Source organism: Petaurus breviceps, unplaced genomic scaffold, assembly GCF_028583685.1.
Source record: "Petaurus breviceps papuanus isolate PSGF00001 unplaced genomic scaffold, PetGlider_PUasm1.0 181, whole genome shotgun sequence".
NCBI classification, from domain to species: Eukaryota; Metazoa; Chordata; class Mammalia; order Diprotodontia; family Petauridae; genus Petaurus; species Petaurus breviceps.
The window spans coordinates 9,083,297-9,095,715 of NW_027185784.1; the positions used below are offsets into that span (position 1 = coordinate 9,083,297).

The 12,419-nt window shown below is 34.7% G+C and overlaps 1 protein-coding gene across 1 annotated transcript in view; it reads right to left on the reverse strand.

The window, feature by feature from the left end:
* Positions 1 to 2,397: 2,397 nt before the first annotated feature.
* LOC138160559 (metabotropic glutamate receptor 8) overlaps positions 2,398 to 12,419 on the reverse strand; it is a 148,870-nt gene continuing 138,848 nt past the window's right edge. Inside the window, exons 2-3 of the mRNA XM_069087137.1 lie at positions 12,022 to 12,323; positions 2,398 to 2,907 (exon numbers count right to left, since the gene is read on the reverse strand). Coding sequence (XP_068943238.1) covers positions 12,027 to 12,323 — 297 coding nt within the window. The 3' untranslated portion in view covers positions 2,398 to 2,907; positions 12,022 to 12,026. The remainder of the gene's footprint in view (positions 2,908 to 12,021; positions 12,324 to 12,419) is intronic.

A 12,419-nucleotide genomic window follows, 5' to 3' on the forward strand; every position in this document is an offset into this window, starting at 1 on the left:
ATATACCAAATTTTCTCAATCTGGATCTAGGGTCCATTTCATGACACCCCGAATTTGCTGAACACTACTTAGAGCTGGATGCTTAGCATTGTTGCTAATAGGCTGAAATCAGTCCACTCTGAGAACTGTAAGAATAAAACACAAGATCGTTGCTAAGTAATACTTTGGTAATCTTTTCTCTTACAACTCTACTTTCTGTTAATTATGTATAAAGTCAATTCTTAACAAACACTTGACTGAAGACCTAGCTTTACATCTATACCTTCCCCACTGATATCTCCAGTGCAGAACTAATTCTTGTCTTCTAATCCTCAGCTGTCTGCACAGTACATACCACTATCCTTAACACCCACAATGCACTCAGAAGAAGCAAGGTGGCCCTTATTCCCACTGCAAGAAGTAAAAGGAGGGAGTGCTTATTCATATCCTATGTTCCTAGAGTCCAGAGTTGTAAGATCTAGAGTTGCAAGATAACATTTCCCCACAGAAACAATAAGTTCTGTTTATCAATTTAGATGACTATAGATTAGTAACTGTATTGCCTTTGGGGGCCTTCCTAGGAACCTAACCACTAACTCCTAAACAATTAATTTATAAGTGGTCTTTTGAAACACACAACCTGACGGCAAGTTGATGACTGGTTATTGCTAGGGAAAAGGAAGAGAAGAAAAGAAAACTTCATGAATTATACTCAACTTGAAACCTGATTCCCAAACCTACCATAACAGAATTTTGACCCAGTAGCCTTTTCTGCCTTTCCTTGACTATGCCAATATATTTGAATTCATTATAAAGAATTAGTTACTGAAAAAGGATTAGAAAATTGGTTACTGATGTGAAAATCAAGACCAGGTGAATTCAGACAGTTAGGTGCTACAAACACATTTGCTATTCAGTTACTCCCAAATCAAAAGATGTTTCTCAAATTAATATACAATTATTTTGAGGAAGAGAAGTGGGGTCCAAAACAAAATTTATGTAGATTTTGTTCTCCATTGTTTAGATATTAGTTAGTGTTTGGTTCTGAGGACACATACATTACACATAGACATTAAAATAGAAATGGGTTTGCTTTTTTTTTTTTTTTGGTATACCCTGTCTTGACACCAATATATATTTGGGTGTTACCCTAATTGGTTAATCAAGAATTTGAAAAAAGAATGTTTTAAATTTCTGGTTTACATGCAGGCTAGAAACAAGTATGCATGCTACCAGCTAAAACTCAATTAATTGTCAATAAAAACTAATTTCAAACCAGGTAATCTTTCTGATAGTCAAGGGATTGAGAAAATTATACTAAATCATAAATTTAGCTTTGGCTACTCTAGGCTTGGAGCATTACATAAAATGATTCAGCATTGGTTCTAATATCTGCGTTGAGGATATGTTGCACAGATAGCTCTTTATATCTATAAGAAGAGCAATGAGCCATCCAAGCTAATTCAGCAGAGAGAACAATTACTAAGAAAACGATCATGGAGTCCCATTGACTTGATGGATGGTTAAAATGGTATGGAATAGAGAAAACCAAGACAGAAATGGTAACAGGGTTGAAAGCCTCTAGCAGTCTTCTTTTGACTAACTTGGTATGCTTTGTTAGCATGACAGATATTTTCATTGCTTCCATGTTTTCCCTCTTCCTAATGATGCTGTTCTATGAACCAATGCATGTTTTCATTGGGAAAATTAGAAAGCACTGACATATTATGTGAACCATAATTACTTTAATCATTCTGGAGGAATAAATAAAGTAACTCTATATTCATAGATAATGGACTAGTTAGGGCCCATTACTTAAATGATGTCAATGAATTGTGTGAAAACAAATGATATGGGAGCCCAGACAGGAAATGGTTAATACTACTCAGGTTCATATATTCCATTACACAAAGGTGGTTTGTACTTAGTTACATAATAGGGAATTTTAGTGAAGCTTTTACCTTGTTCAGAATGAGATTATTATAATGGCATATATAGTCTCAAAACAAAAGTCTTCGAGTCATCGTTTGTTGATTAGAGCAAGTATCTAGAGCATTTTGACTTGAGCTATTTCTTGAATTCTCATTTTTAAAAAATGAAATTACTATGAAAAACTACCACGGGGATCTTGAAATATTCACAAGTTCTTATGCAAATAACTTCTCTTGATATTTTAATAAAATACACGCTCTCTCTCACACACATACACCAACACACCAACAGCACATTCTTCAAGGAAGCACATTCTCTTGAATACACCAGGCCTTTTATAGCAGGAGTTAAACAACAGTGGGAACAGGGCCAGTTGCGAAGAGAAGTGTCTCCCTGCCTTTAAAACTGCAACGAAAACAAGTCTCAACATTTGCAAAACATTCCTTTATTATTAGAAATAAATTATTTGTATAAAAATGTGCATGCTTCAACCATTGCATTAATTTTTAGCACAACCCAGGGCTTCAATCCAGTCAGCCATTACAAGAAACAGACTCATTGTCTTATACAAGTTGAACAATGTAGGACAGGAATGGGAGTTCTCACAATCACAAAAAATTACTTACAAGAATAACATCAGACATGGTTTATTTCAACAGCATTTTTTTTTCACAAGCTAACATTAGTTTTCCTTTTGTGATTTTTTTTAAACTTCTCATGAGTAAGCAATTCTTGAGCTTTAAACTCATTGGTTGCAATTTATAAAACAGATTTCTTTCCTCCCCATTACCGATACTTTTGGCTCATGATTAATTTTTGCTCCTTAAGAGACTGACTATTGATTGATTGTAGTCTACAGAGATTTCCAAGAGTGAGTTTTTGGTGGTGTCATATTCGTTGTTAAGATCACATACCGCAGCTCTTCAGATGGATTTCATTTCTGTCTTCAGATTGCATGATTGCTGTAGCTGACATATGTTGTCTTGGTAGAGGAAGCTGTTAAGACAAATTGAGAGCATTCTTTGGTTAGTTTGATATTCAGAATCCAAATAAGCAACAATATTTATTAGAGCCATGCTGTTTTTCTTGCTTGTTTTTTCCCCTTCATTTTAAAACATTATGATATGAAATATATATTGAGTTGTATTTCAACTTTCACAAATGTTATATGTATACTTTTTGAGCAGTAGCAACAGATTAAAAATAGAGAAGTATTCATGGAAGACCCAAATGACACTTTCTTCCTAAAATATTTGTATTATTGTCCAAATGTTGTAATATTATATTTTCCCCTATTTTAAAGTGAAATAACTCCTGTGTATTTGCAGGTTGGGGAGCACTATAAGGATTTAAACCAAGTGACTATTTTCTAAACTCAGGTGTTACCTCCTGCAGGAAGTCATTCATGCTCATCCCACTTGTTAGTGTTCTCCTTAAACTAACCCCAAATTATTTGGCAATTTCTTTGTGCATACTTTATATTTCCTCGTCTCTGTACATGTTGTATCTTTCCAGTAAAATGTAACCTCTTAGAACACAGATACTGTTCCATTTTTTGTGTTTGTATCTCCAGTACTTCCAGTGCTTCTCATATAGTAGACATTAACAAAACAAATGATTACCGAATTGAATTGTTTTACTCGTATGATTTTTAAAATTTTTTTTACTTCATAAGGTTTTGGACACTTGTGTGGGGAAAGGATATGCATTTAAGCACAATCTCATGCAGCCTTCATGCAAAAGCAATAGTTAACACATCTCACATTTATATACCATTATACAACTCAACTGGGTTGAGTACATCTAGTTCCTCAACTGAAAATCTAATCATCTATTTATAACTGTTATGTGACCTAATTTTCTGAGTCTAATCTAGTTACCAAGAGATTGGTTAGCTAATCATGACTGGTTGGGTTTTAAGTAATGTGACTCATTGTTCCATTTTCATTTTAGTCATATGTAGTCATTAAATATGAATAGATAAGTATATCTTTGAACTTTCAAGTTACATATTTCTTGTATGCATCAATATAAAGAGATTACAAGGGATTGCTATTTTAAAATTTTAAGTTAAGGTATACTTGGTTTCTTTTTTTCACTCATAGGGATGTAAACGGATTTGTTTAGAAAAATAAATATGGAATAGGATAGAAAAATAAAATATTTACTTACTATAGCCAAGATCTATTAAGCTATTTTAAGATAATATAGACAGATATAAACAGCAGATGTGCACTATGTGAAATTCAAATTCATGTTTATGTTTGACTCTGTTTTTAAATTTTATGTTTTGTTTGAATTTCCAAGAAATGAAAGTCTAAGACCTTCCTTTGATTTTGTGAGATTCAAATAAGCAAAAGTCCCTCTTGAAATCTAACCTAATTTGTCATTTTCCCCCCACTGGAATTTGGGAATGAATAATCATAAGAACAGAGAAATGAAAGAATCCCTTAATTTGTTTCCTAATGAAACAGATTTTCTTGGAGAGCTAATTTTAAGAACATTAAATAAGGGTGAAGTCTCCAAGTCTTGCCTTTGGAAGGAATAAGGACTCTTCAACCCAAAGAATTTAATACTCATGAAAACTGGTGAGTGACAAGGCTAATGCTTTTTGTAGGCTAATACTGTCTAACTTTGAAATAACCCCTTTCACAATGTGTGAGACAGCCTAATGATATGGCCAATGGTAGCATGAGTGTGTACCATTTGTCCAAAAGATATATTCTTCATTCTAACAGAATGAAGTTTTCCTACTTACTCAGATTGTATTTCCTCCTTTACCTACTTTACTCACAGACTTTCCCTTTACTGTTGAAAATGTTGAGGAGTCAAAAAATGTGTTTTTCAATTCAACATATATATAAATATATATAAGTCCTGCTATGTGCAAATTGTTGTGCTAGGTACCCATGCCATAAATACATAAAACAAATTCTAACCTAAAAGATCTTAAATCTTAGGGGGACACAACATAAACTCAAAGAATAATAGATTTGGAGATTGAAACAGACATAAAACCCACCAAGTTCAATTGCCTTATTTCATAGATAAGGAAACTGTGATTCCAGGAAGTAAAGTGATTTGTTCAAACCCATACAAGAAATGATAGAGGCAGGGCTGAACCCAGATCTTCTGACTCCAAATCCATTATTCTTAAATACAAAAGTGAATTCAGAGGAACTTTGGTTGATTTTCCTTCTCAACTCAAAACTGATGCCTACTTCTTACTTTTGTTATCACTATCTTATTCCCATATTTTTGAACTGGCCTCTCCTTAATTATAACAAAAATATTAATGCCACTTTACATTTCTAAAGCATTTTTACAAAATGTTTTCACATATAACATCTTTCTAATATATGTATATGTGTATATATACATATACACACATACATATCTATCATCTATCTATCTATCTATCTATCTATCTATCTATCTATCTATCTATCTATCTATCTATCTATCTAGTAATTACGTGCATGTAGCAACCCAATGAGGTTGAAAGGGTAAGAATCACCACGTCTACAGATGAAGAAAGTAAGGCTTCAAGAGTTTAATTAACAAGATCATATAGTTCATGTACTGGCAGAGATAGGTTTCAATGCTGGTCTTCTGACTCCTGTTGTTCTTTCTCCTAGATAAGAGCAAAAAAATCTTGCAACAAGTAACAAGTGATATGATTTCTTCCTCCATGTGGGACCTAGCTGCAAAGGAACCAACGAAAGGGGAGGGGACTAGTAGAACAGTGACAAAACATTTTAATTTAAACTTATGTTATAGTCAGCTATATATTTCAACTATATAGTCCTTATAGACCCAATTCAAAAAGATGAGAGGGGGGTACAATTTCCTAATTCCCAGGACATTGATACCTATTAATAAGACCTTTAGAACAGACAAAGAGACGAGTTGGAATTCCAAGTGGAATTATGTAGGACTAACTACAGATATTTTAGTAGTAGTATCAATATTGGCAGCAGAAGGGTGGCTAGGTGGCACAGTGAATACAGCACCAGCCCTGTAGTCAAGAGGACCTGAGTTCAAATCCGGCCTCAGACACCTGACACACTTACTAGCAGTGTAACCTTGGGCAAGTCACTTAACCCAAATTGCCCTCCAAAAAGCAAAATAAAATAAAATCATAAGGCTTAGAGGCAGCTAGTTGGCACAGTGAATAGAACACCAGCTCTGGAGTCAAGAGGACCTCAGTTCAAATCTGGCTTCAGACACTTAACATACACACACACACACACAAACTAGCCATATAAACTTGGGCAAGTCACTTAACTCCAACTGCCATCCGCAAAAGAAGTGGTAGTTGAAGCAGTAAAGAGTAGTAGTAGTAGTAGTAGTAGTAGTAGTAGTAGTAGTAATAGTAATATTTTTAGTAGGAGTAATAGATGTAGTGAATAGATCCAGTAGTAAGTAGTAGTAATACTAATAGGAAGAGGAGGAGGAGGAGAAGGAGGAGTTATACTAATAACTGACTTTCTGAAGTTCTACTCACAGAGGACTTATACTGACACAAGCAAGTCTTGGTTCTTCTAGACCTGGTTGAAACTGAAAGATTTTTTTGCAATAAGCATGAGGGGAATCATCCCTAGATCTAAAGATTGAGTTGGCTTAGGGCAACTCAAGGGCAGAACCAGGGTCCAGTTTAGCCTAAAGCTCAAAGATCCATTGCATAACTACTGCTGTTAGCCAACACCTTAGAGAAATATCAAAGCAGGAAACTGATTATTTCACAACTAATTATTAATTTAAACATATTAAATTTTATTTGAATTCAACAAGTTTTTTATTTTATATTTAGAAATCAGGCTTAGCAAAAATTTCTATAATGCCTTAAGTTTTACCAATCACTTTACATTTGTTATATTATTTAAATTTTACCAAAAATATATATAGTAGTTTCTACTGTAATTATTTTACAGATGAGAAAATTAAAGCTCAGAGAAAATAAATGACTTACCCAGGTTTACATAGCTAAGTGTCTGAGACACAATTTAAATTCAGGACTTCTTGACTCCAAGTCTCACTTTCTAATCATTATGCAACTAGGAAAAATTCCATAGATTAGATAGGAACACAATTTTTTCCAGTTTTGGATTGATGATAGCTAGTGTTTGGAGCTTGAAGTGATGGAGGTGATGAAGTATAATAGAAAGAATGCTAGACTGGAAGTCAGGACCTTGGTCACAGTACTTAATCACTTGAAGCATCCTTTTCAATATATGCAAAATGAGAAGACTAGACTAGATGATCTCTTAAATTTCTAGGTTTACATTTCTCTTATTTCCTAGATATATATTAATAAACCAATTAAAAGTTTCTTTTTTTCTAGAACCACTGGCTTTTTGGGGTGGGGGGATTCTAAAATTAATTGGGACCTGAATAATTAGTAGAAAAATGTTTATGGGGAAAAGGAAAATCAATAAATCAAGTGGACAAAAGATGGTTTGAAAAGTTTTTAGAGCCTGGACTTTTTCAAGGACTATCAAGCTGACTAGATTATGTAGGACCAACTTTGGGGATGACAGATAGTTTGCACCTTTTTGAGTCTTTACTAGGAACTCTACAAGGAAGTAATGGACCAGATCTATAAGGATGAGCTACCAGGGAGATTTTCAGCAGTGGAGATGCATATGCTAATAGGAAAATCAGTTTTGGAGTATAGCAAATATGTATTTCCTTGTGTGCACCACACTGTGTTCATGAGCTAGAGAGAACAAATCAACTTCTAGCAGCAGCTGTTTTAATGAATTATGCATGAACATAGCTTCAGGAATCCCATACACAGCATTTGTTAATTAGGCATTGTTGATACAATTCCTACACACAGAACTTTGTTTCCTCCTCCCCTTTGACCCTGACCATGAAACTGTATTTGACCTTTTCTTGTCAAAGGCAGGATACTGCAGATTCAGCAACTAATATAGTTCCCCTTTCTGCCTCCAATTGCCTTAAATGTATTATTTGTGACTTGAGGATTATATCTTTGAGGTATCTGCCTGGACACTCTTAAAATGATCTTAAATTCATTTTTTTAAAGTAGAGGTGGGGAAAGGAAGGAATTTCAATATGGTTAACTTTTAGTTACTAATGCTAATATAGGATCATTTAAACTCAGAGAATTAAAAAAAAAGAAACACACAATAAAGAGGATCATTTTCAATTTCTATTCTCCATAAATTCATATAGGACTTACAAACACATAAGAGGTGTCTTTATCCCCATCATCACCAAAAGAAAGAAGAGAGAGGGATAAAGAAAAAGAAAGAAGGAAAGAAGGAAGGACAGAAAGAAAAAGAAAGAGAGAGAGAAAGAAAGAAAGAAAGAAAGAAAGAAAGAAAGAAAGAAAGAAAGAAAGAAAGAAAGAAAGAAAGAAAGAAAGAGAAAAAGAAAGAAAGAAGGAAAGAAAGAAGGAAAGGAAGGAAGGAAGGAAGGAAGGAAAGAAGAAGGAAAGAAGGAAGGAAGGAAGGAAAAGAAAAAAATTATCTTCCTTACTTTGAGCAAAATTGAATGGAAATATATCAGATAGTGAACTGGCAAAAGCCATGAAGCTAAAGAGAGATAAAAAAGAGGCAAGGATAATTAATAAACTGAATTATTAAGACTTGACTGTGAGAGTTTGGGGATATGTGGGAAATTATTTCCTTCACTTTATCACAACAGGGAGTTGCATACATTGAAGTGATCAAGGTTTTCAAGATAATCATTTTCATATTTTCATATGAAAAAAATGTTTTCATATCCATAAGACACTTTACTGGTAGAAAAGCAAAATGAAGTGCTGGAATATTAATTACATGGAAGTTTCAGAAAATCTGATATTTGGGAAAAAAGATTTATGGAGTCATTTAAAAGAGGATGGGCAAGGGGAATCTACCCAGAGAGCATAGGAAAAATACACAGATACCTTAACTGGCATATTTTACACTTGTCTCCAAAAACAGGCAAAAATAGTCAATCTATCTTTATATTGAAGGAAAAGTTTCTTTGCTAGATAGATGAGGAGCCCTGCCTAAAATATTTAAGGGCTCAAATATTGCTCTATGCTATCTCATCTGCATTTTAAATAGAAATTACCAGGAGTTCCTATCTAGAAGCCAACTGTTCTACTAGGAGGTGAATGAACTTTCTGATCACTAATGTGTTACTTGGAGATGCATCAGATGGTACTTTTTTTTATCTTGGTGCATATTTTCTCTCTTTGATTCACCTTCCAAAGGTAAGAAATTGATCCTTCCATAGAGTTACTGACTTGTCCTCCATTTAAGCCCAACATTTTGCCAGCTCTTCAAGAGAATACACAAACAACAGTTATGCTGCATAATTTCCCTTAAATATAACCAGAGAATAATAGAAAAATCATAAAGCCCATAAGGCTTGTTTTCATCAAGGGGAATTAAGCCTGGATAATAACGGGAATTTTCCACCTCAGTGAACCATTTATTCTTTTAAAAAATAAATAACAATTGATATTTCAGTTTCCACTGCATCTCATGGGGGAGGCAGAGAGGGCTGATGCTGACATCCACTGAAAGTTAGTACGACTCTCATCCTTAAAGCTTTTTTTATGAAGTTTTATGAAATGATACTATAAGGAAGACACCATCAGTGACTCCAGTGAGTCATACAGAGAAGTGCCAGGAATCAAAAGAAAATAACCTGCCAGATGTGGTTTACTGGCTTCCTAAGAGTAGCTTTAACTTCCCACACTAAAGCTTTCAAGATATAAAAATACCAGGCCAAATTCTTTCCTAAGACATAAGAATGTAGCACCAATAACTCTAATAGAAGTGAATGGGCACACAAGAAGCTAGGAACCAAAATGGATCCATTAGTGGTAAACTGTTCACCTGTAATCATGGGTCTAATGAGCTTTCTTATTGTGGCTGCTTACTACATAAAATCATTTTCCTTCCAACCATTTAACCCTCACCCCTCAACAATCATTACACACTATTTGAAACTAAGAGAATTCCTTGTGAAAATCTGGATAAAATTAATTTGCTGCCTGGATTTTCTATCAGTGTTAATCTATATAATTCTTTCAGATGAAAAGCAAAGAGAAGCTGGGTCCTCCATTCTAAGAGGTCTAGTGCAACAGGTATCAAAATAATTAGTAAAATTGTAGTCACAAATTAGTTAACATTCCTTGTTATAGAAGATGACACAAAGGAGTGGTCATTATCTTTCTACATGGATCAAAATGAGACTCAAAGAAGCTTTGCAAATTCCCAATAGGGATATACCAAGGGTGGGGGACCTGAGGCCTCAAGGCCATAGCTATAATCTACCTTCAGCTGTACAAGTGAACAGTATTCTCCTTATTACTAAGTAGCACATGAGTAGATTTGGGAAACAAATATTTGATGACTATACCAGTTAAAGAAAGTGGATTCCTCATTCTTACGATTAAGAGCTGGATAAGGATCCAAAGTGATTTAGAGAACTCCAGAGATACAAGAGTATTTGCCAGAAAAAATAATCTTTATTAAAAGAAACTTGATTCCCCATCAATATTGTAAACTACTTAAGGGCAAAGACCATGGCTGTTACTTCCTTTACATTCACCCATTAAGTCTAGTATGACAGCAGGTATATAATGTCATTCTTTGCCAGAAATGGACATCTTTTATATTCTTGAATACAGATCAATTACCCCACAAGTACAATCTGGAGTTAATTGGAATAGAGCAGTTAAAACGCATTCTTTCAGATTCACAATCCCATTTGCTATTTGAGTAGATTAGGTTTCAGAGGAGATAGGTGGTAGGGAGAGTTATAGAGGAAGGATTTACCTTTCTGTCTCACAGAGGTTTTGTGTGATGTTAATTTAAATACTGACATCAATTAGCTAACATCAGAGTAAGTCACTTTATCTAACTTTGGAGTAAGAAAGAAGAAAGTCAAAAGCAGGTGACCACTTAGGGCAATATGAATGAACAGTTACATTAAGGAGAGTTATTGATGAGGTAGCAATCATTATTCCCTAGAAGTCCTATTAACAAATACATTTTTACCGCATACTAAATTCAATAAAGCTACATAAATGCTGGTTATTTTAATTATTTTATCTTTTTTATTATAAGGAGCCAAAAGATATTACATAAGTAAAAGCTATAAATAGGGTTATAGTCAATTATGAAATATTCTTTAAAATAGTCTAAATGTTTTTTAAAAGGTTTTAAAATGCTTCCTCCCTCGGGGGCAGCTAGGTGGCCCAGTGAGTAGAGCAACGGCTCCAGAGTCAGAAGGACCTGAGTTCAGATCCAGCCTCAGACACTTAACACACACACACACACACACACACACACACACACACAAACTAGCTGTGTGACCTTGGGCAAGTTACTTAACCTCAACTGCCCTCCAAAAATAATAAAATAAAATAAAATGCTTCCTCCCCACCTCCCAAATATACATATTTGTTATAAGGGAGTGCTTCCACTATTGGTTGGGGGAGTCAAGTTGGGATGATGGTGAATAATAAGAGACATAGGAAAGAAAAGAAAAAAGTTACATTTTATCCATTGAAATTAAACTGAAAATGATTATTAAAAAGTGTACATGGTTGTATTGGTGTTCAATATTAAGTGTTCAGGAAAGCATTTAATAGGTTAACAAATATTTTTTGCTCTTTACTCAATGCAGCTATATTGCTATATCTCAAACTTTACAGTGTTCCAAATTAACAAGAGCAGAGTATGATGTGGCAGTTATATGGCAAGGGAAGGCATATCCTTCCTGACTTTAGGGGTCTCTGGAGAATATCCTTTAGTCATAAAAATCATTTGGATTTAGCTGAAAGGTACCATGGGCTGGAGCAAAGCACACTATATTAAGGATCAGAAACTCAGGTTGTAGCCTAACTCTACCTTTAAATAATCGGGTGTCCTTGAATCTGTTACTATACCTCTGTGAGCTTTATTTTTCTCTTATGTTAAGAGGAGGTTGGGGTAAACACTCTTTAAATTCCCTTCCACTTCTGATCTTCCATCATACTCAACTTTCAAATGTGGCACATAAATTTTAGCATGCCTCTCCCCCCATGCAGTGAATCCCCCAGTCTACAAGAAAGAAACAGGATTGCATGGAACGTACATCTATTAGGAAGTGCTCCCGCTCTTGACCATCTGAAAGTCTACGGATGACTTACTGTTGGTTTCTAGACTTTCACAGAGCTCACTTTTCACCTCGCCATTTGGACGGCCATTTCCCTTTTGGATCAGTTTACTTTGCATGGTGGCAGCTGTCACCACAGCCTTGAAGCTCCGCTTCCGTTTCTGAACATTCTGCTCAGGGTGAAAAATTATAATATAAACCTTAGGCATGTAGAGCATGCCCAGAGATACCGAAGCACTTAAACTCATGGAGACGGTAAGTGTTGTTGTCTGGATGTACATCTAAGGGGAGAAAAAACAACATTACAAGAAATGTTAGCAAACTTCATTGGCAGACAAGCAAATCACAGCACTGTTTTCTCAAGAGCACACTGCATA